Source organism: Ursus maritimus, unplaced genomic scaffold (assembly GCF_017311325.1).
Source record: "Ursus maritimus isolate PB19 unplaced genomic scaffold, ASM1731132v1 scaffold_35, whole genome shotgun sequence".
NCBI lineage: Eukaryota > Metazoa > Chordata > Mammalia > Carnivora > Ursidae > Ursus > Ursus maritimus.
This window is the reverse complement of record NW_024426119.1, coordinates 10,473,264-10,500,292: the sequence shown is the minus strand read 5'-3', so window position 1 is coordinate 10,500,292 and position 27,029 is coordinate 10,473,264. Positions and strand designations below refer to the sequence as shown.

The 27,029-nt window shown below is 35.4% G+C and overlaps 1 protein-coding gene across 3 annotated transcripts in view; it reads right to left on the bottom strand.

The window, feature by feature from the left end:
* Positions 1-8,746: 8,746 nt before the first annotated feature.
* Positions 8,747-27,029, bottom strand: part of CTDSPL2 (CTD small phosphatase like 2) — an 82,320-nt gene continuing 64,037 nt past the window's right edge. For all 3 annotated transcript variants that reach the window (XM_008702141.2, XM_040620531.1, XM_008702142.2), the window contains exons 9-13: positions 18,746-18,808; positions 18,562-18,641; positions 15,429-15,555; positions 13,793-13,888; positions 8,747-13,158 (exon numbers count right to left, since the gene is read on the bottom strand). In XM_008702141.2, the coding sequence (XP_008700363.1) occupies positions 13,093-13,158; positions 13,793-13,888; positions 15,429-15,555; positions 18,562-18,641; positions 18,746-18,808 (432 nt within the window). In that variant the 3' untranslated portion in view covers positions 8,747-13,092. The remainder of the gene's footprint in view (positions 13,159-13,792; positions 13,889-15,428; positions 15,556-18,561; positions 18,642-18,745; positions 18,809-27,029) is intronic.

The window sequence follows — 27,029 nt, the reverse complement described above, 5'->3', positions numbered from 1 at the left end:
ACGTACTTGGTATAAAATCCAAGTTTTAAAAGAGTATATACAATGATCAGCCAGTCGATTCTTTCTACGAGCAACGGTTCTGTTCTTGTGTATCCTTTCTGGGAGTCTACAAATACACATTTTTTTTTTTAAGTTTATATTTACTTAAGCAATCTCTGCACCCAGGGTGGGGCTCGAACTCAGGACCCCGAAACTAAGAGTCGCAGGCTCTTCTGACTGAGCCAGCCCGGTGTTCCTACAAAAACACCTTTTATAATCATGGTCTTACAAGAGATTTTCTATAGCCCGGTTACTCATAGTTTATTCTTGACCTACAGCAGTACTTGGGGAGCTTGTTGGCAATATGGATTCTCAGGCCCCATCCCAGAACTACTGAATCAGAATCTGCCTTTTAACAAGATTCTCAGGTGACTCTGCACTTCAAAGTGTGAGAGGCAATGATATACAGTCATCCATTATAAAGATAGATTAGAAGTAGGCAAGCAGAAGGCAGGGAAAGGCTGGAAGCAAGTTCCCTAGTACACAATCTTTTATTCACATTTTTTTATCTCTGGCATTTGGCACAGTATCTAATACCATAAAGCAAATATTTTATGAATTAGAGGAGAACACAAGCCTAAAGTAAAGGAATGGTAACAGGAAAGAACTAATCTGAGAAATACTTAAGGGTCAAAACAATTCATTGACTGTGATGGTTAATTTTATGTGTCAACTTGGCTAGGCCATGATAACCAGTTTTTGGCCAAACGCTAGTTGTTGCTGTGAATATACTTGTTGTATGTGATCAACATTTAAATCAGTAAGCTCTGAGTAAAGCAGAGTAGTCTCCAAAATTTGGATGGGTCTTATCCAATCAGGTGAAGGCCTTAAGAAAACCACACTGAGGAAAAAGGAATTCTGCCTCCAGACTGCCTTTGAACTCTGCAGCAGCAGCAGCCCTTGCCTGGGTCTCCAGCCTGCTGGCCTGCTCTGCAGATTTCAGAATTGCCAGCTTCTACAATCTGTGAATTGATTCCTTAAAAGAAGTCTCTCTGTGTCTCTTTCTCTTTCTCCACACACACATGCTATTGGTTCTGTTTCTCTGGATAACCCCAACTAATAACAGTGACTGATTGGATGTGGAAGAGAAGGAGATGGCAGAAGCAGAGGGTAATGCTTTTGGAGATTGAATGAGTGGTGACACCAATATATGGGTGCTGAAATAAAAAATCTGAGAGCTATCCTTGCTTCCTCTCACCCCCTAAATTCAGTCACTAAGTTCTGTGATTTACTTTCACTATTAATCTTGAATCCATTTACCCGGTATCTCTTGTTACCACCTTCGTCCAAGCTTTCTCTAGGCTCTTCTATGATGACCTCCCGATTGGTTTTCCTTCTCCCCCACTTGCCCCACCACAATCCATTCACTACACACCAGGCAGTTTGCTTACATTTAAAAATGTAAATCAGAGGCCCCTGAATGGCTCAGTCGGTTGAGCGGTTGAGCATCTGCCTTTGGCTCAGGTTGTGATCCCATGGTCCTGGAATTGAGCCCAGGGAGCCCACTTCTTCCTCCCTCCTGCTCCTGCTCTCTTTCTCTCAAATAAAATCTTTAAAAAATAATAAATAAAAATGTAAATCAGATCGTGACACCCCTTTCTTCCAGTTGAAAACCATTTAGTGGCTTATTTTTAAATTCCAACTCCTTACTATGACGTACAAGGTCCTACATGGTCTGACTCCTACCTCCCATCAATCCCCTATGTCATTCCCGCTCATTAACTTCATTGCTACTAGCCCTCTAAGGCTACTAAGCCCTTTCCTATTTTTGGACTTTGTACTTGCTATTTTTTTGCCCACAATGTTCTTTCCACACCTCTTTCCATGGTTGTTTTTTCTTTCAAATCAAAGTTCAAATGTTACCTTTGCAGAAAGCTCTTCCCTGATCTACCTCCTACAAGAGGCCTCCCCCAGTTACTCTATCTCATCACTCTGTTTTTGTCATAACATTTTTCACAATCTTTAATGACCCTGTTTACATATTTATGTCTCTTTGGAGTACAGGGACTTTGTGTTCTTTACTACTGTACTCCCAGTGCCTGGCATATAGTAAATGGTCAATAAATGTTTTTGAAAATGACTGAATGGTGCCTCTCATCATAATAAGGAATAAGGATAAATTAACTTTTGGCCACACAGATCTTGACATTCTTGTGGGATATCCAAATAGAAATGTGTAGTACATATTTGGAACCAGAGAAGTCTGGGCTGTAGATAGAGGATTAGGAGTCATCTGATTACGGTGGTGGATGGAATCATGTGAAACTAGAGACTCTGATGATAGGACAGAAGGAGAAGAATCTTTGAAGCCATCAACATTTAAGGAGCATCCAGAGAAAAAAGGTATAGAAAGGATAGTAAGTTAAAAAAAAAAATCCTTCCAGTTCTATCAGGTTTTTTGTTCTTTCGTTTGTAAAAGATTTAATTTTAAATTTTTTTAAAGATTTTATTTTTATTTATTTGACAGAGAGACAGCCAGAGAGAGAGGGAGCACAAGCAGGGGGAGTAGGAGAGGAAGAAGCAGGCTCCCAGCGGAGGAGCCTGATGTGGGGCTCGATCCCATAACGCCGGGATCACGCCCTGAGCCGAAGGCAGACGCTTAACGACTGAGCCACCCAGGCGCCCTGTAAAAGATTTAATTTTAAAACACTGGAATATACTTGAAAATTCATTTTTGGAAGTCAGGAGACCTGGGTTTTAGTCATTCAGATACCAGATTATATTGAACTGAACACTGGACACTTCCAGTGAGGACTGGAAAAAGCTCACAATGATTCCTCCTTTTCTGGATATTGTCCTAGTACACAGAGTAGGTAGGCTTCCAAAAGCTGTGTTTGCTTTCTTACCATAGCTGGTTTGGGAAGGTCAAAAGCAAATTAACTGTGAAGCTAATGAAGCTTTAGCTTCAGGGCCCCTAGTTGCATGGATGGACCCCGTCCACTCTTCAAAGAAAGCCCTCCAAATTGTATATGCTTCAAACTCTATAAATCTGGAACTACCTCTAGGTGGGATGTAAGTAACCCAGTGGAACTATCAATTCTCTTTGTAGCTAGTCTCCAAAGATGGCCCTTCAATGAATAGTATTCAAGCCCTTATGCAGTCTATTCCCCTTGAGTCTGGGCTAGCCCTATGGTTAATTTTTAACCAGTAGGATAGGGCAGATGTGACATGGAATGCTAGGCCATAACAAGCCTTGTAGCTTCCACCTGCGCCTTTCGGAATGCTCACTCTGGTGGAAGCCAGCAGCCACGTAAGAAGTCTTACTACTCTAAGATCTCCGTGCTGTTTCAAGCTAACTATATGGAGAGGCTGTTTAGGGAAAGAGCCAGACATGGGAGAGAAGCCATCTAGGACATCCAGCCTAGTTGAGCCTTCAGGCGATTCCATCCCAAACATTTGAATGCAGCTGCAGAAGACCGAAAGCAAGAGTTGCTCAACTGAGCCCCATCAACCCACAGATGAGTGAGGGAGAAGTTATCTTAAGCCTTTTAACTTTTGAGGTGAATTGTATGCAGTGATAACAGAAAGATTCTTTCTCAAGACTTTATAATTTGGTGACTGATGACAGCACCCTGAAAGGAAGACCACAAACTCCTGATGAAGTGATGATTTTCCAGGCCACCTTACTTCCTTCTGTTACCCTTGAGGTCCAGTTGTCCAGCTCTTCTTTAAATGTCATGAGGTACCCCAGCATCTTTCCAGTACATTTCATTCTTGGCCTCAGCAGAAAGTTTAACAAATACATCCTAGTAATCTAATTAGAGATAACAAATCTTTAGAGGCTAAGCTCTGCTATAAAATCTGTTTTTGGCACATAGTAGGCACTTAGTAACTGTTGAATGACTGCGTGAATAAATTTCTATGCAGAACTGGGTTTTCTTTTAAGATTTTATTTATTTGAGAGAGAGAACGAGCAGAGAGGAGGTGCAGAGGGTGGGGGAGAGAGAGAGACGCAGACTCCCTGCTGAGCAGGAAGCCCACCATGGGGCTCAGTCTCAGGACCTGGAGATCATGACCAGAGCTGAAAGCAGATGCTAAACCGGCTGAGCCACCCAGGGGCCGCCAGAACTGGGTTTTCTTTACCAAGAAAAACCTACCCATTAGGTCATTGTTTGTCCTCATGAAAGGTGGTCTGAAAATTAAATTGGGTCCTAAAGACACTTTTTTATTATATTACTAGTACACCCATTGCATTATAGCAGTAACCTGAACTAGGAAATAGTAAATAAGTGGTTAAGGAGGTGCCAGATCCAATCAACTACCCCAAGGTGGAGTTACAGGAAAGCAAGACTGTATATTTCTCTAATGATAGTTGTAATTAATCATCTGTCGTTAGTAATGTAGTCATCTGTATTAACTTGCCTGAAGATGTTCTAAGACAATGTATCTTAAGATGAACAAAAAAATGTTAACAGAAAGAAGGTGAAACATAGGGAAGGTAATACCAAAAAACAAGATTTTGAGTCTCTAGAGAAAAGGGTAAGCTGAGGGGCACCTGGGGTGGGCAGCGGCTCAGTCGGTTAAGCGTCTGCCTTTGGCTCAGGTCATGATCTCAGGGTCCTGGGACTGAGCACCACATCACATTGGGCTCCCTGCTCAGCGGGAAGTCTGCTTCCTTCTCTTCCCTCTGCAGCTCCCCCTGCCTGTGCTCACTCTCTCAAATAAATAACATCTTAAAAAAAAAAAAAAAAAAGGTAAGCTGACCTACAGACTTTTGATAGATGGATACCTAGTAGAGATGAGAGGTGTCCTGTTGAATTGATATTACCCATTATGATTCATTTTCAGATTTTCTCTCTTGTTCCACCCGTACCAAGCAGACATCTGATTGTTATTTAGCTTCATAGGGAGAAAACTTGCTGCCAGTGAATGAAGGAAACTGAAATCTGGCTTAAAAACTAGTGTGTTGTGAGTTTAATTGGTATGAAGCAATTCCCCTGAATCTCATCAACTGGGTTGAACTGAATAAATCAATTTTCTGGACATAAATAGAAGTCCAAACTATGAAGTGTGAGCTCATTCATTGATTTATTCAACAAATAATTATTGAGTGCCTACCTTGTACCAAGTACTGTTCTAGGTTCTGAGGATATTAACTTGAAGGTATTAATCTATATGCAACTGAAAATGGGTTTTGGGGGTTGGAGATGCTATGGAAAAATACATGGGCTATATGTATGTAGCACTGAATTTAAAAATTTTAAAAATTTTTAAGCAGAAATTGAGAATTTATTCAGTGTTGTGCATGCTGCTTTTTGAAATGAGGAAGCAGGGAAATAATTGTCTAGAATTATGTGCTAGAAAATTCATTTAGTCCTTACAAAGAATCTGTGATTCACGTTAGTCTCAAGGGGAGCCCTGTAATCACACATAACAGTATTATTTTACAGATGACTAGAGTAATTGATCAATGTTGGTTTAACAAATTAATATTAAAACCTCTGTAAGAACTTCATCATTAAAACCATAAGGTAGTAAATGACAGCAGAAATGAAGCAGAGCTGCCAATGGCTTCTTTTTAAGTGAAGTCCCTTAAGTACCAGACTCAAAATCTCAGAGTTTAAATAAATTAAGACTGAAGAAGTTTTAATTGCAAATAGGACCAAGTTAAGACATTTATAAAGTACCAAAATCACTGAGTCAGTACATATTTAAAAAGATTGGATTTATATTTGATATAGAAACAACTAGGGGCGCCTGGGTGGCTCAGTCATTAAGCGTCTGCCTTCGGCTTGGGTCATGATCCCTGGGTCCTGGGATTGAGCCCCGCATTGGGCTCCCTGCCCAGCGGGAAGCCTGCTTCTCTCCCCCTATTTGTGCTCCCTCTCTTTCTGTGTCTCTGTCAAATAAATAAATAAATAAAATCTTAAAAAAACAAAACAAAGAAAACCCCAACTAATTGGTGGCACCTGGGTGGCTCAGTTGGTTAAGTGTCTGACTCTTGATCTCAGCTAAGGTCTTGATTTCAGGGTGGTGAGTTGAAGCCTCACACTGGGCTCCATGCTGGGCATGGAGCCTACATTAAAAACAACAACAAAAAAATGAACTAATTGAAAGACTTTTTCCTTTTAGCCTCCCACCCCTCCCAAAAAAGCCTACCCAAGAATTTTATAAGACATGAAATGACAGCATCTGTCTCTGTTCAACTATTATACATTTTCCCTTACTTACTTTTATATGGTACCATAAAATCCTGGAGTATCTTCCTGTCAGTAAACTGGACAAGCCATACTCTTCCTAGGACTTTACCAATCTCCTGGCCTCACATTGTCCATTACAAGTGTAGCACCCAATGCATTAACCATTTGTTGTCTTAGAGGAAGAGAATACACTGTGTGGTCAATTAGGTCAGCTTCTACGTAACTCTTAACTGGTTTTCCACCCACCCACCCACTCTATTCCCTATGTCAGCCAAAGTGATCTTTTCAAGACAAATCTGATCATATACTGCCTTGCTTGATTTTACGTCCCCTCCTCCCACAACCAAGCCTGGCTTTACATACATTCAATAAATGTTTTACACATCTCCACTTAATAAGCTTCTCAAAGCCATTCCATTGTCAGTCTTCCCTACTAGGCTGTAAGCTTGAGGGCAGTGTCAGGTTTGCTTTCTTCTGCCATTTGTAGAGCCTGAAATAGTGACTAACACATAGGCAGTGTTTTAAAATGACTTCCTGTCATTAGGAAGACTGCTTGTAATTACTTTCAACAAATATTACCTTATATTGAATATAACATTAAAGCTCATTATGTGGTAGCTACTAAAAGCTCTATCTAGTTTATTTGGTTCATCCACTAAGAAACTTCTAACTTGGCAAATCATTTATATCACCCCACTACCCCAACTACTTACCAGATCTCTCAAGCCATTCAGTACTGTTAACTCATCACCCACTTTTTCCTTAATACTCAGCATATTTCATCAAATGCGTTAACATAGGTGACCTCTCCATTATTCCTTCCAGTCTTCATTTGAACGTACCCTACTGCCCATGTTTTCCTTAGGGGGGAAAAAGAAAGACATGTGGTATTACAATACTGTGATTTTGCACTGCCCTTTCCTGCCGCTTCTAGCTTCAGACATCTCCCCAGTGTGCATATGTATGTCCTGCGTATCCTCGAGAAAATTAGCCACTTTAACATTTCCATTGTGGTAGTTATTTGTATATTGCCTTACAGTTTGTAACGTCTTGACATGTTTCATCTTTGTAATTATGAAAGGTAGATCTTGATGTACCTTTTGCACAGAGAACAGGCCAAGGCTCAGAAAACTTTGGTAAGTTAATGAGTACTTATGGACTTGGATTCAGGTCCTTTGACTCTGAATGACCCTTTCATTAACCAAACTCCCAAGTCAACTATTCACCTGAAGTCCAGTCATTTATTTCTAAAGGTGGTAGGGATACTGCAGTGACTCTCACACGTGTATGTGCATTAAACTCCATTGGAGGTTAGGGAAAATAGTTATCAAATATCCCATCACAGCCAGGGGCTGAGGAAAATGAAGAGATGCTGGTCAAAAGACATATATCCAGTTGTATGAGGATCTATGTTTTGGGGACCTGGTTTATAGCACAGTGACTGTAGTTAGCAGTGCGGTAAATGTGTACTTGAAAGTTGCTATCTGAGTAGACTTTAAATGTTCTCATCTCACCTTAACAAAAATGGTAATTAGGTGAAGGATGTGTCAACTAACTTTGTGGTAAACATCTCACAATGTATGTATCAAGTCATCACACTGTACACCTTAAACTTACACAATGTCCATTTTACTCAAGATGGAAAAAAAGTCTAACCACAGAGATTGGGGTGGAACCAGAGTGCTATTTTGTATTTATGTTGGTTCATGTTATTTTGCCCATTACATCAAGTATGAATTCCTCATCTTAGGCTCACCATAATCTGGTTCTTTGCCATTGTATCTCCTTTTCAGAATTCGCCCCTTTATTCAGATTTTATTCTACTTCCTCAAACAGTAGTTCCAGAAATTGTGATTCCTCCCATCTGAAACCTACTGTGTACCTTACCCATAAGTCCTGAAGATATTGAGGAAAGTAATGTGAAAAAAATCGTGTAATTGTTAACAAAAAAACCACTATACAGATATAAGCTGTTAGATACTGTTTCTAATGGCTGATAAAATATCATCAAAGAAAAGTGCTTCCATAAAAGTTTTATTTATCCCCACAACAACCCTGTGAGGTAGGGTGATCAGGGCATTTAAAGATGAGAAAACTAAGTCTACATTACTTGTTCACGGCTATACTGCATAGTAAATATGTAGAAATTAAACTGAGATTTTTAAATATCCATGACTTTTATATTGATTCACATGGAAAAAGGCAGAGAGAATATTAACTTCTCCCTACCTTAATGCCAAAAGGACACTGCCTTGAAAAATCCCATTTCAAAAGATGAAATTAGTATTTCATTGCTTATTTCTACAAAGATTTATAAAATAAAAAAATAGTGAAATATTTTACAGTTAATATATATAATGGTCTCATTCAGGGATGTCCTTCAGCTGTATATATGATCAACTATTCCAAGTGCTAGAAATGCAAACTCTTAAAAAGTATGAGACAAGAATGATAATGAGCAGTAGCCTGAATCTTCTTTATTATTCCTCCATGTATCTTGAATAAGTTCTGTGAAATCTGGTCCCAGTTTAAAAAAACAAACAAACCCAACAAAAAACTACCACAGAGACATCTGGTAAACTTTTATTTAGTTGCCTACTCTCAAACCACTGTCACATTATTTAAAACAGTGACTTCCCAAAGCTTGCTATTAGAATCACTTGGAGAGCTTTTAGAAAATTACAGAACGCTCAGGCCCCACTCTAGATCCATTGAGACAATTCTGTAGGGCCTAGGCCTTGGGAATCTATTTCATAAGCTCTTCAGAGTAATTCTAATGGTGAGGTTTGGGAACTGCTGATATATTTTAAAATACTAACTAATAGCAAGACCAAAAAGTAACTAAGTATAAACTTGCTGCTCTCTTATCCCCTTTCTAAAAATGTCTCAAAACACATTATATCCCCAGAACTCTTGCCTCTGGGCAAGTAATTTTAATTCAAGATAAAGAGAAACATTTTATAAAAATGTATCCTAGTTGAGTGAGACTTGGATTCCAATAAGAATTTAAGTGGCATTTAAATATAAGATACTGAGTTTTGTGGTTCTTAATCTGAAATTTTAAAATGTGTTTTATACAGGTTCCTAGCAGGCTTTCACCTTGGGAAGATATGAAAAGTAATGACATAATCAAGCATATCAGCACTGAAAAAATACTATACTCAAATATAGCTCATGAGAGGAATAAGAAAGTGAATGAATGACAACCTAAGGCCTTTTGGCCCATACATTTTTGTTCCCAGTCCACTCTTCCCCTATAAGGGGAAATAAAATAAACATTCTTTCCTAGTTGCTTGGCATAGTTATTCAGTGGGTAACTATTAACTAAGTTAATTTAGATACACAAGATTAAAAGAGATAACAAATAAATACCTAGGAAGACAAAGAGAAGTCAGTTCAGAAAACCTTAACTAGCTAAGGATGTGGTATATAACACCATCATGTTAGTACAATTAAATGAAGGCTTCAGTGTCCTTTACATTTCAGCTTTATGTGATTGACACAAGATGTGGAAGAGATCTGGTCCTTAATGAAGAATTCTGTGCTCGCTGTAACGATTTGTAGGAATAATGAAATGCTTTCTTCATTGATGAGATGAAATCTCTCTGTTTTTCAGGCAAGTTGACTGAACAAAACAATGAAAACGAACTTCTTTAAAAGGTTGAATGAAAGTAATATCTAGCTGAAAAAGTCATTGGCCAAAGATAACTTTTTTTAAACCATTCTATGTTTAACACTAAAAACAAAAACAAAAAAAACCAACAATAACAACAACCAAACAAACCAGAAAACCCAGAGAAATATAAAAAAACAATGTACACATCCATTTCACTGACAGGTACAAGAAAATAGCCATTTATAGAAGTTACAATGCTTTCAACAACCCCCCCTCCCAATTTTGGGAAACAAGATAAAGCCATCGGGTAAATAAATATACATACTAGCTAATATAAAACAATTATGGTTTCAAATCGTTATCAACTTTTAAGACTCAAAGAGAAATATGGTGATATAAATCTGATTAGGGCTACATATATTACACAGACTTAAAAAACACAACTGATTTAAACATCCTAACAATAATACAAATATTTAAAAGAATGTCTTAAAAGCCAGACATTTATCACTGGAAATATCACAATTATAATATGTACTTCAGATATGTAATGTGTATATAGGTCACTTTTGCTGTGTCTTATCAGGTATCCATCTCTCCTGCATTTCCTATAGTTAGTTTTTAAAGAGTTCATGTTTCCTGCGTGAACTAAAGCAGTTGGGCACATCTCAATTCACAAAATAGACACCTCCACTTAACTAAATGGAAGTGTTTAAGATAACATTTACCAACAGCTAAAGAAAAGAAGGGGTAATGAGAAGGTAAAACGTATTAAAGTGGAAGGAAACTGGCTAACTGTCTCTTCATACATTATTTTAAATTTTGTATTAACAACAAATTTGAAATGACTCAAATCAAGTAATGAAGAAAAATAAATTGGTCTCAAGAAATTTTCTCAGGCCATATAAAATTTCTCTTTATTTCTTTACAGAATCTTGTTATGCTAGATTCCTTTGTCAGCTGACTTAAAGAACTCTCTTAGCATGGAACTGAAAACAGCTTTACCATTAATAAAAGATGATTAAACGTTGTTTATTTTAAAGTGCCCACAGGCACAACAGTACAGGTGCTTACATTTCCCTTTCAGTTATGGGAAAGCCCTTTGAGACTGTGTTTACTTAATCAGAAAAGCTTTTAGCAATTATAATGCATGCTGAAAGCTCAGATCTTGTATAGGTTTTGGGTTTTACTGTTTGAGCATAAAAGGGGAGTAGGGAGAAATGTAACTAGGTTCAGAATTTTGAGCAAGAGCGTATGTAAAGGTAACGTATGTACATTTTATTTCAAGAAAGACAGAAGACAAACAGCGTAAAGATGCCCAGATGCCCTAAAGATAAATACATTTCAAAGATTCTCATTAAAATGAATCTGTGGAGTATTTTTTCCTGCAAGCAAAATACCTTTCTTTAAATTAAAACAAAAACAACCAAAACAAATAAAAAAAAAAAAACCAGTATTCTGAATTGCAAATGCTTTTGCTTTTTTTTTTTTTTGCAGAAAATCTGCCATGATTATTTTTTTAATGAATAAGGATTTTCCACAAAACAGGCTTGCTCTACATGCTAGATTTTTTAAACAGTTCAGTGACACAATATGCTAACTACATACACAACAGATAATATAGTAAGAAAACACTCAACCTGATGAAAAGTTAAAATCTTCATTAATACACTGAAAATTGACATAACTCATGCCTTTAAAATCAAAAATACAAAAATTAAATGTTTTCCTAAAAAGATTTCCTTATTTTAAGGATTCATTTGAAAATGAAGCTGCATGTAATTTGTACAATAAGTTGTACAAGTAAACAGGTAATATACATAAAAAATTAAGTGACATACTCCTCAATTATCAGTTGTCCACCTTTAATTTCCAATACTGTACTTTCTTAACAAGCATACAAAATATCAAACTTCTCTTTAGAAAAAGTGCCGTTCTTTGACATCCTTTACACAAAAACAGTCTGAGCCTGTGGCATGTTAATGCAGTCGAGAGGCAAAGCATACTAACTTTTACAAATTCTACCTTCCATAAAAAGCCTCCCGAAAAGGAGATTACACGCCACTATAAAAATATCAACCTCTTGTGGTAGCTGCATTAGAGAACCAAGGCTTGAAGACTATTTTCATATAGCATAGAAAACCACTATGAGAGCATATTAACTGCATTGGTGGCTTGGGAGTTTACTGTGCCACAGGATTATGCATAGCTACTGTAAGGTACCAAGACTGTTACACAGAGTTTTAAATTGATTGTAACCAAGAGCATAACAGAGGTACTACCAGCCCATGCAAAATAACTAAAAATACTGAGTCACTGTGCTGAATACTTCATTCCTGGAGAAAACCAAAGGCAGCAGTAACCAAATCAAGCCCAACAGGTGACCAAACTCATTCTCCTCAAAGATTGGTGAGCACAGTGAAGTCTGAGGTATACCTTTATCCATTAAATCTGTGTGCCATTGCAAGATATTACCATCTGGGAACACATGCCATCACAATGGTTTAAATCTTTTGAATATTAGTCATTCATATATTCTTATCTACCCAGTCCTCTGATTTTTTTTTAAAGATTTCACCTACAGTAGAATATTACAGAAACAAAATATAAATGCATGTCTTTCTAAATGAAACTTACATGGACTAAAAGTAGAGAATATTTTTAAACAAATATACAATATGCAGGCAGACAAAGCAGGAAAACGGCCATTCAAATGTATAATAAAAAACTAAAAATTGACTATTTCCAGAAAACTATGAAGCGCCTCAACTAAAAGGAATGCATAATGAAAATCTAATCTAATACAGGTCAAAAATGTAAAAAGGTTATAAACCTTAACAGGAAAAATAAAACAACTTTTACTGGCCATTCCTGTTGAAATGAGAATCTTAAAGTAACAGAAAAGTGGCTACAAACCCACTTAGAGCACCGAACAGAGAGAAAATAAAAGTCCATTTTCATCTCTGTTATTATCATAAAATCCTGTGTGACTACAGGTCAAACTGCTGGTGGCAGAAACAGAATTCTTTATAAACTGCAGATGTCCTGTACATAAAAAAATTTCACTGGAGTTGCACTAGTTCTAAAGACTCTTCTGTTTTAGCCTACCTACTGTATGTATTCAATCTGAGATAAAGTCTCTTTCTGTAACCCTTGATTATTATTGGGCACCAAAGATAAGAAAAGCAAGACGGGGTACAAAAATGCAAAATTTCAACAGTAATGGCAATGTTTTTGTCTTAGTCCAAAAGGGTCCTGCATTCTCTCCCCCTTCAGTGATTTGACAAGTCTTTGAACTTAATCTGGGGGCAGCAAATCATGCAAGCGAAATCTGTCTCTGATGTGAGGTCGAACATCTTCATTCTGTGTGGAGAAAAAGACATTTTAAAAGCCATGTAATTTCAAAAATATGATGCTCATAGTATGTGAACATTTTTCCTTTGCAGTGAAAATATACCACATGTATTTTACAACTTATATTGTTTGCCGAATATAAAGAAAGATACTATGCAGAAGCAGTTAACTAAGAGATAAATTTAGATTAAAACAACAACCACCACCACCTGTCATTCAAGTTTTAATTCTGTAAAGAACCATTATGCACTAAGAGGCAAGACCAAAAAACAGGCAGAAGTGTTAAGCCACTGAACTCTACTTTATATATTAGGAAAAAATAACCCCAGAATAAAGTTTCAGTAGCATAAGCATGAATTCTAGACCTGAACTATGAAAGCAAAGTGAAATCAACTTACTACTACTAGTTAGTAACTTGCAAGAAGAATCCCAGTGAAATAAAAACACCCAACTACAAATTTTTAAATACTGATAAGCATGTTTTTAATATAAGAAGATGCCTGTAATCCTTTTCAACTATTGCCCTAATTTCACACCAAGTTGACTTCAAATGTTAGTACACATCAAGCATTTAAAAAGGTTTATTTCAATAGAGTTGAGGCAACAAAAGCAAAACAGAAAAAGAAAATTAAGATATACTTACCAGTTCTACAAGCTTCTCCAGAAATGGAATCAATTTTAGAAGTTCATTGTCATTTTTATCCATAAACCAGCTTTCTATAGGGATTCCATTAGATAGCTAAAATGATAAATAAGTAATTAAATCCTCTTTTTATTTACATTTTACCTACTTTGTAAAAGCTTGAAAGAGAAATAACAGATACTTAAGAAACACTGATCTATATAAGTTCCTCTGAAAAGGAATGCCATCAGTTTATGCTTGTCATATTCCAACAACTCAACAGTGCAAGAGACAGATGTTAAGGAATACATCAAAGCCTAATTGGTTTTCTGCATAATGTCTTCCTAGTGTATATGAAACTAAACAAGAAAGATCCATTGAAACAAGTTTTGCATTAACATAACTAAAAATATTACTTGACTGATTCAAGAAATAGCTACTATTAGTCAATGCAAGGTACTGTGAATGAAGGGATACTGCCAATGTAAACAGAACACTACCAGAAAGTCTAAACTTTTACACACGGATTGTGTCACATTCATTGTTTTATTCCCAACAAGTATCAGGATAACCTGAAATAGCAGGAATGTAACAAACATACGCAATGGTATTTCACTGAAAAGGAGTCTAGAAACAAGAATGCAAACCATATTTGTTTTATAGTAAATCATCTCTAGGTTGTCTTTAACATTTATGCAGAATACTGTGTTTAAGATGGAGGACAACTGAAATGATTTTATGCAGGAACCAGTAGGAAATTCTTAAAAACACATTTCAAAATGTGAGCAATGACCTAAATTGAACATATTTCAATACACATGCAGCTTTTCCCCTTTCTCCCTTTTCATCTTTTTACTTTTTTACTTGTTCTAGCTACACCCAACCCAATTTCCACCATCCCTATTCTGCACAGATTTATTGTGAAGGAAATCTCAGAACTATCACACGAACATATTCATAATGTAAAACATGATCTTGCAAGGATGCCTCATTTCTAGTCCAAATTCTATTTCTTTTAAAGGCCTTTTTATTTTTTTAAAGACTTTACTTTATTTGACAGAGAGAGAGAGAGAGAGACAGACAGCACAAGCAGGGGGAGCATCAGGCTGAGGGAGAGGGAGAAGCAGGCTCCCCGCAGAGCAGGGAGCTGGATGGATGCAGGGCTCAATCCCAGGACCCTGAGATCATGACCTAAGCTGAAGGCAGATGCTTAACTGACTGAGCCACCCAGGTGCCCCCAAGTTATATTTCAAAGAAACACTGACACAGGGTATAAATATACTGACAGAATAGTCTAAGAAATTATTTCAGAATGTCAAAGCAAACATACCAGAATATGGTTAAGCTATTTATAATTCTCAAACATGTTTACAATTATTTAACAACTGCTAAGAATACTATTAACTGATGTATACTTTATAGTCCCTTCTTATTTAGACTTATTACCCAGATTTTTATCTGTTGTACTTCATTTAAAAGAAAAATTTCCACAAGGAATACAGCAGTTTGGCATTTCTAATTCTAACAGATAACACCAAACAGGGAAATTGCACCAGTGAAAATTCTGTTCTCCCGTCATTTTCTGTTTGGCAGCATTTGTTCTCATTATATATATTTTTTCCCAATCTGAATTTGTTTAGCAACCCTCCCTTCCTACCTGATATGCAAAGGCTTGTGGTGAGTTGTCAATTATTATAGTCTTTGAAAGATCTCTTCCAAGGATATTTAAGTCCTTTATATAGTTTCCTTGTACACAAACACAATGTTCACGGAAAAGCCGATGCCTAAACATAAAAATAAAAACAAATTAACTAAAAAAAAAACCAAAAAACAAAAAACACCTCTAAAAATTACAACATATACTGAAACACATACACATACCACAGGCTTTACAGTTTAAGCCTTATTATTTTCTCTCACAAAGGAAATTCAAATACAAATGTGAGCCTAAGCTTTGGGCTACAGTTTTACTTTTAAAAATGTTAGCAATTACTGAAACCTTACAACCAAATATTACCATGCCTTTAAGAACTTCGGCTTATCCCAAAATGTTATATTAAATTATAAAGAGGGATTAAAAACTCTGTAAATTGTTTTTGTAATTTATTTACCCAGGAAAGCTCAGTTCAGATGCAGCATCTGGTTGTCAGCGAGGTCCTGCTTTTTAACCAATTTTCCAGATGGTTGACTGAGGCACAAGGAGGTCAAGTGACTTGCCCAAGGTCACACAGTAAGTCAGTGGTTAGCCCCGCATTGGAACCCAGGATCCTCCTGGCTCCCAGTCCTTTGCTCTAACCAGAAGACCACACAGCCTCCCTATCCCTGTACATGCCAGAATAGAAAATATAAGAAGGAATGTTTCTGTGTTGGCATTTTAAAAAATGTTTTTAGTTTCCCTTATAGTTTTTGAGAAAAGGTGTGGAGGCCAAAACATTCCATCATTTCAACTTTTCCCAAACACCCATCTTTCTTTTAATTTAGTGTGAGTGTGTGTATGATCATTTGAAAAAACAAGGGTTGAATGAAATGATGAATTCAGAATTAAGTATTACAAATGTAAACTGATGTTTCACCAATGATACTTAACTGAACAATGCTGTTATCATTTTAAAAAGCTTTTTAAAGGCTTTATAATAATACTTATAAACTGTTATATCATCTCATTTAGCACTCAAAATGTTAGTCTCTGAATATTACTAATAATTAATACAAATCACCTTGAAATGCTCCATTTGCATACATTAATAATTTGGTAGTTTGGCTTCCTTGTGTCTTAATCCCACTAAACAATTTCTCAGCAGCTAGGGCCAACTCATACCTATATTTTTAATTATGGAATTTCAAGAAAGGGGCACTTTCTACCAACAAAATCTGCTACAGCTCTAACAACAAAAAAATTCAACCTTAAAAACACCAGTGCCAGTGATGAGTTTTCCAACCAGACAAAATGTAGTAAAAATAGTTCTCTTCCTCCCTTTTTATAAAGAATACTTTTAATTAAATGATCATCTACCTCATATGGTTTAAAGACCATCCTACTTTGAAAAGGTTAAGACCAGACAAAAGAATTTAAGTCCTGGTTGGGCCTATAAAAGATTCCATTTTTATCTGCATAAACATTTATGTTACGTATGAGGAAACTGGAGAGGCAGGTGCAGCACAAAATGCAAGTTACTACTACTGTTTCTTCCCCAATAGCAGCAAACTCATCCAAGACAGGAAACAAATGAATATGTATGTGGATACTAATGATTACTTCAATTAAATTACACTAAAACCCCTCAGGTTATTCAGGAGTCTGAGGGTCAGTTTTATTTGCAGTTTTAGAAAGAAACCACTTTTGCCAGTCATCAGATTTGCATTTGGACTCATGAGATTCAGAAATCATAGGAATTTCTGAGTCTACCTTGTCTTCCACATAATTCCCTTTAGCACTCTATAATGAATTCAATATACTGTTCAAAAAGTTCTTCCTGTTTTAAATTATTCAAATACCACTACATAAAACAAATTTAAACTCCCAAATGTGTAGATTGTATAAAACTGGTTTAAAAGAGGGGTGTTAATCTGTAACATCATAATTCTATGACTATGACTTGCCCCCCAGTAAAATGAAAGCTCTAAGAGGGAAAGGCTTGTATTGCTCACCACTGTTCCATGGAACACTGGAGGTGCTGAATAGAAATCTTCAGAATGAATGAAGTCATCAAAGCAAAATCATTTGTGTACTTTTGTTAAAGTTAGGTAAAATGAGCATGTATTATACTTTCATGAATAGAATACACACCATTTTCATTTTTGTGTCTGATGCTTATACGGAAGATAAAATGGAAAGTGAAAAGGACAAATTTGACCCTTTAGATAAAAAAAAAATCACAGCTCTATTTACAAGAAAGAAAATCTAAGTGTGGACATCAGAAAATGTCTTTTAGCATAGCTGCACCACTCAATAACAAAGGTACTATTAACAGCAGAAATTAGGATTTTCCACTAAAAAAATATGGAAGAAAGTATTCAAGAAAATGAATTCCCAGATATTAAAGCTTTTATGAGCCTTTTCTGGCATCTTTCACAGCTCTCGGTCAAAAAAATCAAAGATTAACTCTGGCATCTTAAAGGATGCAGTAAGACTGCTGACAGTCTTAATATCTCACTTCAGTTGACAAAAATAATGGAACTGATTTTCAAACTATTTTAAAATTACCCAAAGCACTTCCACCTAACCAGGAACACACTGCATCTGCTGGCTCAGGACATACACAAGGAACTGAGTCCAGATCAGGATAACTTGAGTGACTAAACCAACTGCAATTTCCCATTAGAGTCATGTAATGTTTTCTTTCCATGGAGAACAAATTTGCTCTTGAAAAAAGCAAGAGAGTTTAATTTATCCTTTCTGTTAAAAATAACCTTTATTTTTCTATGCCATTAAAAAGATGACATAACATGCATTATCTCAGAGACATAAGGAAGTGAAAATATCATGCACACAGTGAAAAATTCCATATACCCCCAATCTCCCCCAGTCCCAAAAGAAGTGAGGATACAGATGGAACCGTGAATGAATAAACACATTTGATCTTTGTATCCTGTAAAGAACGTCTGTCTGGAGTTATATCATTAGGAACTCTTAAAGAGTTTGGGGGCTTAAAAAAATTCATTTCACCATTCAACACAACCAATCTCTATATATGCAGCCACCTGAAAATGGCCATCGAAATTAAATAGAATCATAGTAATTTCATAGATCAGTGTGACAGACATTTCCACTATTTCTTAATTAAATTTACCTGACCAGTTGCTTTTTAGGGTCTAGTATGTTCAGTAACTTGTCTGCATACACCTTCTTAGAAGCAGTAAAAAGAATGATCTACAAATTCAGGGGAAAAGAAGTAATCATTATACATGATCTAAATATGGGTACTATATTGAATAAAATAAAAATACTTATGTAATTAGCTTAAGCATGTTTACCTCATACATCTGAGACATTCGTTCCAGGAATTCCCTGAAGAACGGTCTTAATCTCACGTAAACCTGAAGAAATAACAAAGACAGGCTTTAGTAAATAAACATATAGAATAGAAACAACTTATTTATGAAATGTTGTGTTCTAACTTTGAATATATTATAATTAAGAAGTTCATATTTTAAAGTAATAGAGAAGTACACTAAGTACCACTCAACCAAATATATTTCATAAACCAAAAATCACTTAAAACAATCTTTTGGTAGGGTATTAATAATCATTGGTGATGTCACTTTTAATATTTAAATGGCAGCATACGATATAATAGAACTTTGTGGAATATATTTTAGTAAACATTTAAACTAAAAATGGGAAGTTTCCCTTTGAGATTTTGATCCACCAACCAGCTCCATCTTCCAGCCAGGTAGCATCCATCCAATTATTAGGCAGGCTGTGTGTCCACCTCTAGCTGGCCTGTCTCAATGACCTTCCTCTAGACTCAGAATTTCTTCTCAACAATCACCTGCTAAGAATACCTTTATTTTAAATCTCTATTAAGATAAATAATGTTCAAGAAAGATATGTCTGGATTGGTGGGTTTTAATAACTGGAATTTTTCAGAATTCAATACTGATTCAGACGTGGCATCTAAATTAGCACTACTGGGCTACTTGAGATTGAAAATGTAACAAATACCAGTTATGAAAACCTACTGGCAATATCAGGAAAAACTACAGTACTCAAAAAACTGCCTTATCTACATTGTTTCCTTATTTCTGTGTGTCTTCTTGTCTACTTTTAATGTAGCTCTTGTAATACACTCTAGAATTCAAAAAGCACAGAATTATAAGCCATGAGCAACCACTAAAATAGATTTCCGAAAGATTTTAAATTATATTCGTTTTGTGACACAATTTTATAAAAGGAAAACTTTATACTTTGCACTCAATGGTGATTATTAACTTCGAACACCATGAACAACAAATATTTATAGAAGACCTATGCACCAGATTCACTGGATGCAGATAAAAAAAAAAAAAAAACCCTAATGACAACAAATTCAAAAATCTAGCCTTCATGAAATTCAATTCTGTCAGCAATACACATCCACACAAAAATGATAAAAATCCTGTTCTGGGAATGTTTTAGGGAAGAACAGGGAAATCATGCAAAGGATTCTAAGAAGTAGTGACCACTGTACTACCAATCTTTATAGTTTCCAGAGCCCTTTGGGCATAAGACAATGCCAAATATACAGTAAATACTTGATTTAAAAAAAAACAACTGTTGAGTAAATGAAATAGAATTACCCAAAGTTAAGCAATACAGACAAAACAGAGAAAGAGAAGCAAGCCTGTATGATTACACAAGGACAACTACTGAGTCTCCTTAAAAATGAATCATTTGTAGAAGACAAATTCTCAACAACTGTAAATACCCTAATAATATCACTATCCCTACCTCCAGGCTAGAATGATAAAGTATACTTGTTTTGAATCCTATTAGTCAGGCATTTTATTTCAATTTCTTGACTAATCAAAAACAAAGTAAAGCCCTAGAGCAAATAAAAATAACCAAATCCTCAGTATCCAATCACTATCATTTAGGATGAGGCACAAGAAATTTAACTAGAGCTGCTCTTCTAATTAATTTTAACATTTTTCATCCTAAAAACATTTGGTATACTTTGTGGCCAACCCAAGTAACTGACAGATTTCAGATATTTTACTGCCTTAACTGGAAATAACATTTTTTATTAACTATGGGTCTTTTCAAAAATAGATTTGTGATGATGAAGAAAAAAAAAAACCCATCAATTTAGTCAATACTTTTTTCCAATGACCTCATCTCAAGGATGATAAATTATGAACCATCAGAACCTTTTGTTTGTTCCTAAGAAAGGTTACCATTTACATGCATTTAATAACCAAAATACTTTATCTTTGCATTTGTATAAATTCTTTCATTTGTTCTCAGTATCTCTGTTATCACTTGCTCCATACTATAAACTAAGCTAAGTAAGGTCTCTGTAATTTGGGATATGTTTCCTCTGAACCCTAACATACTTCCATTTTAGAAAATACTTCTATGTAAAAATGTTATCCAAGCATAGGAAGTGGAACGCCATACAAAGGTAACATTTCCAACTTCTTATACATGACTTCCAGATTAAGTCAAAACTATAACTCATTATACATTCTACTACTTTGACCATTCTTAATACAAAAATACATCTTAAAATTTGACATTACTTTCAAAATGTACTTGTTTAGAGGGGATGAAAGGTGGCACTAAAGATGGGGGAATAATATATTGCTAGACTGTTCCCTTACCATGAGAATAGAATTAATTGTTAGCTACAGAAGTTCCTATCCTCAAAACAGATTCACCATTTGAACAGGAAGGTGTTTCAGTATTAAAATATATACACAGGAACGACGGTGGTTAATGAAAAAAAAAAATATAGAAAGGTACAAGGTAACAGTGAGCAGGGGTGGAAGTTTTGCTATGTGCTGCAAAGGCAAAATCTCAGAAAGAAAAATAGAAATTGAGACACAAGGCCAGCAGGGTCTAAGTCATTTGGATGGATATATGAAAGCAGAAATATATAAATGTCAAACACTAAGTACTGTCTAGTAGAAAACAGAAAACAACTGTAAGATATGTATAATACAAAGAGACAACAATCACTTATTTTGTGAGGTCACAGAGATACAGAAATATACAAATGCACAGAGGCATTCCAGAATGCTTCCAAATCTATTCCACAGTGCTCTTAACTACATTTATCTTCTAACTTTCTCATCACAAAGATTCCTGTCCTGAGCTGCCTATTTCCTATATTCCACATTCTTTCTCCACTTGCTATTTCACTAACCATCCTTCTTCAAAACTTGTAACTCTTTACAAAGTTTTTATCTTCCATCACTGAACATACCTTTTGAAAAAGCCAAAAGTTTAAAAGTAATACAGAATGCTATAAAGAAACAATTATATAAAAATACCATACCCAAAGATACATCTTAAATAGGACTGAGTACTATGCAAAGATAGGGATTTATGAAAATGTTCAAAATACAAAACTTTAAAAATAAAATCTACTAGAATAATAACTGCAAAATAGTGATAATGGAACTAATCTTGTATAATCTGTAGTGGACTGATTTTACTAAAATTTAAATTTTATATAGAAAAGTAATGAATATATGTAACAAAACATTACATTAACAGTACATCAACATCCCTTCATATGAACAATACCTGACAGCCTGTACGGTGGTATTAAGACAATAAGAACATCCTATAATTGTGTATATATATAGTCCAACCAGGCCATAAATGGTAAACAAAACTAGATTTAATAAAAATAGTCACCAAAATAACAATCTAGTTATAAACTGATTATAAATATTTCATGATAGTCTAAGTTCAAATTCATGACTAAGTATGCAATGTCAATTTATATAAACTGAATAATTTCTATTAGTTTACCAAACCTTATCTAATTTCATAGATAACTTTAACACCATGACCAAAAAAAGAAGAAAAAGGAGGAGGAGGCGAGGGAGAAGAAGAAGAAAACACCCAAAGCGGCCATCACTCTGTGGGCAAGTGAAGAAGAAAAAAAATTTCTTACATGTAAATCTTTTAAGGGAAAATCTGTCTTACTAAAAAAAAAATTTTTTTAAATTTTATTTTAAAGAGAGAACTTGAGCAAGAGAAGGAGCAGAGAGAGAGAGAGGGAGAGAATCTCAAGCAGACTCTGTGCTCAGCATGGAGCCTGATGCGTGGCTCCATCCCAGGACCCTGAGATCATGACCTGAGCCGAAACCAAGAGTTGGATGCTTAAGCAGACAGTTAACAACTGAGCCACCCAGGTGCAGGTGCCCTAAGGGAAAATCTTTCTAAATGGTTGTAAGCACAGATAATATAACTGTAACATATTCAAAAAGAAATGTCTTATTAAAAGTTTTTCCATGATATCCTTTGAATTTATTGCTATACTAATAAAGTTTTTTTAATTGTTTTAATTTTTAATTTTTTTAAAGTAATCTCTATGCCGAACATGGGACTCAAATTCATGACCCCAAGATCAAGAGTGGCATGCTCCACCAACTGAGCCAGCCAGGTGCCCCACACTTAGGTTTAAAACAAAACAAAAAACCAGTCAATTCAGTGGGACTCACCTACTTAAGAATATGGCACCTTTAAATAAAAAGATGATTGGTAAATGCTATTTATTTAATCAACAGAAAGACTTTAAAGCAGTAGAAAACCAACAAAGCTGGGGAATCTGAAGAATGAGATGCTACAAATAACTGAAAAATCTAACCATTAGTAGACACCATAGGTGTACAAGTGACTGCCAATTTGTTAACCCTTCTATATATCTCTGTCTCTTCGTTTATGTGTAAATAACAGTACCTACCTCATAGGGTTGTTGTGAGTATTAAATAAGTTAATACATGTAAAGCACCCTAGAAGAGTGCCTGGCACACTGAGACTGACAACAACTATTATTACTATCCACCTTATTATTTAAAAGTAATCAGTCTAAGGAGAACAGCTGGAATCAGTATGATTCTATGGGGCAGAACTGGGTAACCTCAACTCAAAGAGAAAGCTGTATAGAAGCAATCTATACTTTTAAATCATGACTTGCATCTGTTGACAGCTTAACTATTTAACTTAGTTAACATTTTCTTAGCATCAATACTAGAGCACAGAGATAGAATCTAAATCTTCTTCATAGAAGAGGGTTGCTCAGGTAGGCCCTGTAGAGACCTTAACTTCATAACCCACTGGGTGACATTATAGTCATCCTTTGCTTAACATAGTTCCAACAAGAAGTAGATGGCTGCTGGGGACAGTATTTGTAGGCAGATCAATCTGGAAATGAATAGGTAAACACCGAAACACCAAAATAAAAATAATAAAAACAAAAACCCCCAAACTAAAAGATTCTGCAAAACATTATACTAAATAGAAATAAATTCGAGGGGCGCCTGGGTGGCACAGTGGTTAAGCATCTGCCTTCGGCTCAGGGCGTGATCCCGGCGTTATGGGATCGAGCCCCACATCAGGCTCCTCCGCTAGGAGCCTGCTTCTTCCTCTCCCACTCCCCCTGCTTGTGTTCCCTCTCTCGCTGGCTGTCTCTATCTCTGTCAAATAAATAAATAAAATCTTTAAAAAAAAAAAAAAAAGAAATTTGAGAAGAGATTTATGGATAAGTTGGCAACGAAGCAAAGTTTTCAAGTAAAAACTGACCATTATATATATATTTATTTAAATATGTGTGCATATACACTTGTGTATATATAAATATAAATTACTGCTGTCTATATTTACATAAAATTTAGTCATTTTAAAAGCAAAAAAAGGTCATTTTAGTAAAACAAAAAATGCTGCCTTTAAAAACAAATTCTAAACTGTCTAAACAATTTAATATGCTTAGTAATCAACTGTCACCTCTCCAAAATTTGCAGAACGTTTTTAGCTGCTGAACAAGAATTTTCCATGCATTTTTAAAATGAACTGCCTCTAATTTTAAGATACATTTACAAAGAATAGAAAGAATTCCTCATGAAATAAATTTTATCATCTTTGAGAAGGAGGTAACTATAGGTTTCATCACTTTCTTTTTTTAACTTTAAAAATCAATAATGAATAATTACAATGAAAAAATTAGTACCAGTGACTGACTATACTTACTAATATGGATAGGAAAGTCCCTTTAAAATTACTTTTTAATATTAACCTAAAACTAATTATAAAAGTATTGTTCTCTACCAGTTAAAATGTTACTTTAATCCTCAAAACTAAGTGTCCACAATCCCAAATGTTTTATTTAAAGCACAATTATACATACTACTTTTGTACAACAAAAATTATGCTTTATGAGGTTCAAAACAAAATGCCTCTTGGTTAGTATCAATTTAAGTCAGAGCCTGAGAGAAGGAAAAACTTGATTAGATATTTACTATAAAACTCTTCCTTTACATGATTGCTTTTTCTTCATAAAGCAAAAATAATGCTGACTTTTCTAAGAAAGCCTATAGAGAGGAGAAAGAAGCCACTGACCCTCTATTCCTCTTGTTCTGTAGTACAAAAAATTTGCAATCCTTGTGAAAATTATCCTAGGCTATAAGGTTCCCAGAAAACAAACAAACTATAGTAATGGGGAAGAGGTGGAGCTTTGCTAAACATGGGATTTCCCACCCACCTCTCCCCCCAGCTTTTCCCATAAAAGCAACCTCTACTAATAAAACAAAGCATCCTTTAGCAAGTAGCTCCCTACGGAACCTATCTCTCCTTGAGTGCTTACCACAATCTGATTTCTGGACAGCTGACCCAAAGTTTGATGATTTTACTGATCTTCAGAAAGCCACTGACTGGCTAAAGTCTTATTGGTGAACAGAGTCAAAAATCAGATGCCCCTGCCATACTTTACAGAATGAGGAGTTGGACAGCACAGTTACGTTTGGCTGTACTGTGGTGAAACATATGAGGCATCTTCTTTTTGTCTTCAATTAGCCACGTTTGGGCTGAGTAGCTCTATTACATCTTCAAAAAACTGAGCTCCAGTTCTTGATGGAGATAGAGGAAGGTCATTGAGGAGGTGGTTCAGCTCAAGAGCTAAGTGAAAAATCTGTCTTTTGATTCAGTCCTGCTTGTGGATAGAAGTCATCTTCTGGATGGAAGAGGGAGTGAGATGACCTAGAGTCTTGAATTGGTGGATCTGCAGGAACAGAAACTAAATACAGTGGAGACCTCTTAACTGAGAAACACCACGAGATGGATTTCCTGACAATGTGTCAATATAAGCTAAATATAAAGATCAAATATGTGCATTGGAACTGATCATGCACTTGTTTTTCCAGATATCAAACGCATTTGCACCATTCTATGCATAAATAAGTTTTCCCAATAACTAATTGTAAAATAATTTATGGAAAAATAACCAATTTAAAGGGGAAAAAAAGACCCATTCAAACAAAAATCCATATACTTTTGTCTTTGTGAGTGCATACCCTCACTTCAAAAACTCAGTTCTTTCGAATGACTTTTTCTCTCCATCTACACAAACTACAATCTCTCTATCCATATAATGTCAGTAGTAACATGTATCAAATTTTTAATTTGAGTTGTATCTTTTAGGATTTCTTATCCCCCAGAGAAATGGAATTCAAATACACTCAATGTACTAAACTAAGGCTTGAATAATCAACCTGCTCAAAAATTCTGAGACCTGCATTAAATAAGTTGAGTCCTACTTATCAATCAAAAGGAGAGTATATACCATTAAGTCAGGCAATCTTTAAATATGAGTAGTGGTCACCTTAAATTTTCCTTAAACTTTCATCTGAAAAAACTAAGAAAGCCCACAACCAGATTATAGTGGATCTAGTTTTAAATTTCTCTACATATTAGTAAGAATTTTGATGAACATTTGATTACTTACTTCCACTTACAATTTGACTATGTAAATTTACTGTATATACTCTCATAGTTATTAGACCAAGGGTCAGCAAACTATGGCTTGTGGGCCAAATACAAACCGTCACTTATTTTTGTAAATAAAGTTTTACTGGGACACAGCCACGCTTATTTGATTATGTACTTCCTGTCTATGACTACTTTCATGCTACAATGGCAGAAAAAGTATTTGGAACAGAGACTACAGAACCTAAAACACTAAAAACTGGCCCGTTTCAGGAAAAAGTTTGCCATCCTCTAACACAGATGATTATTAAAACATACGTAAAACAATTTACACTTTAAATTGTTTTGAAAGAAAGAAAAATAACAAGTAGAATTAAAATTAGATATAGGTCAACCATAACAAACTTACCACAAAAAGAAATCAAAAGTAAAATAAGTCCCAAGAGGACACTTTATTTGGTGTTGATTCAGATGAAGAATTTGATCCTACCTTAACATTACCAGTTTATTTTTAAGAGTATATACTTGCTATGTAAATGCTATGGAACTGACATATTCAAGAGTATATAGATAAATGCCATGGAACTGTTCACTTAAAAATGGTTTATTTTATGTTGTGAATTTCACCTCAATAAATTATTTTTTAAGAGTATATACAGTATTTTACAGGTTTCTACCTTTAAGTGGGCCACATTATATTGCAGTGGTTAAATATGTAAGTTACATCTTACCTAATAATGTGGTTTCTCCAAAATCTCTTAGATCATCTCAGACCCTTGTGTATATTTCTTCTTTGCCAGTAGATGGAGACAACACCACTGAAAGTTTAAAAGACATCATTCCCTG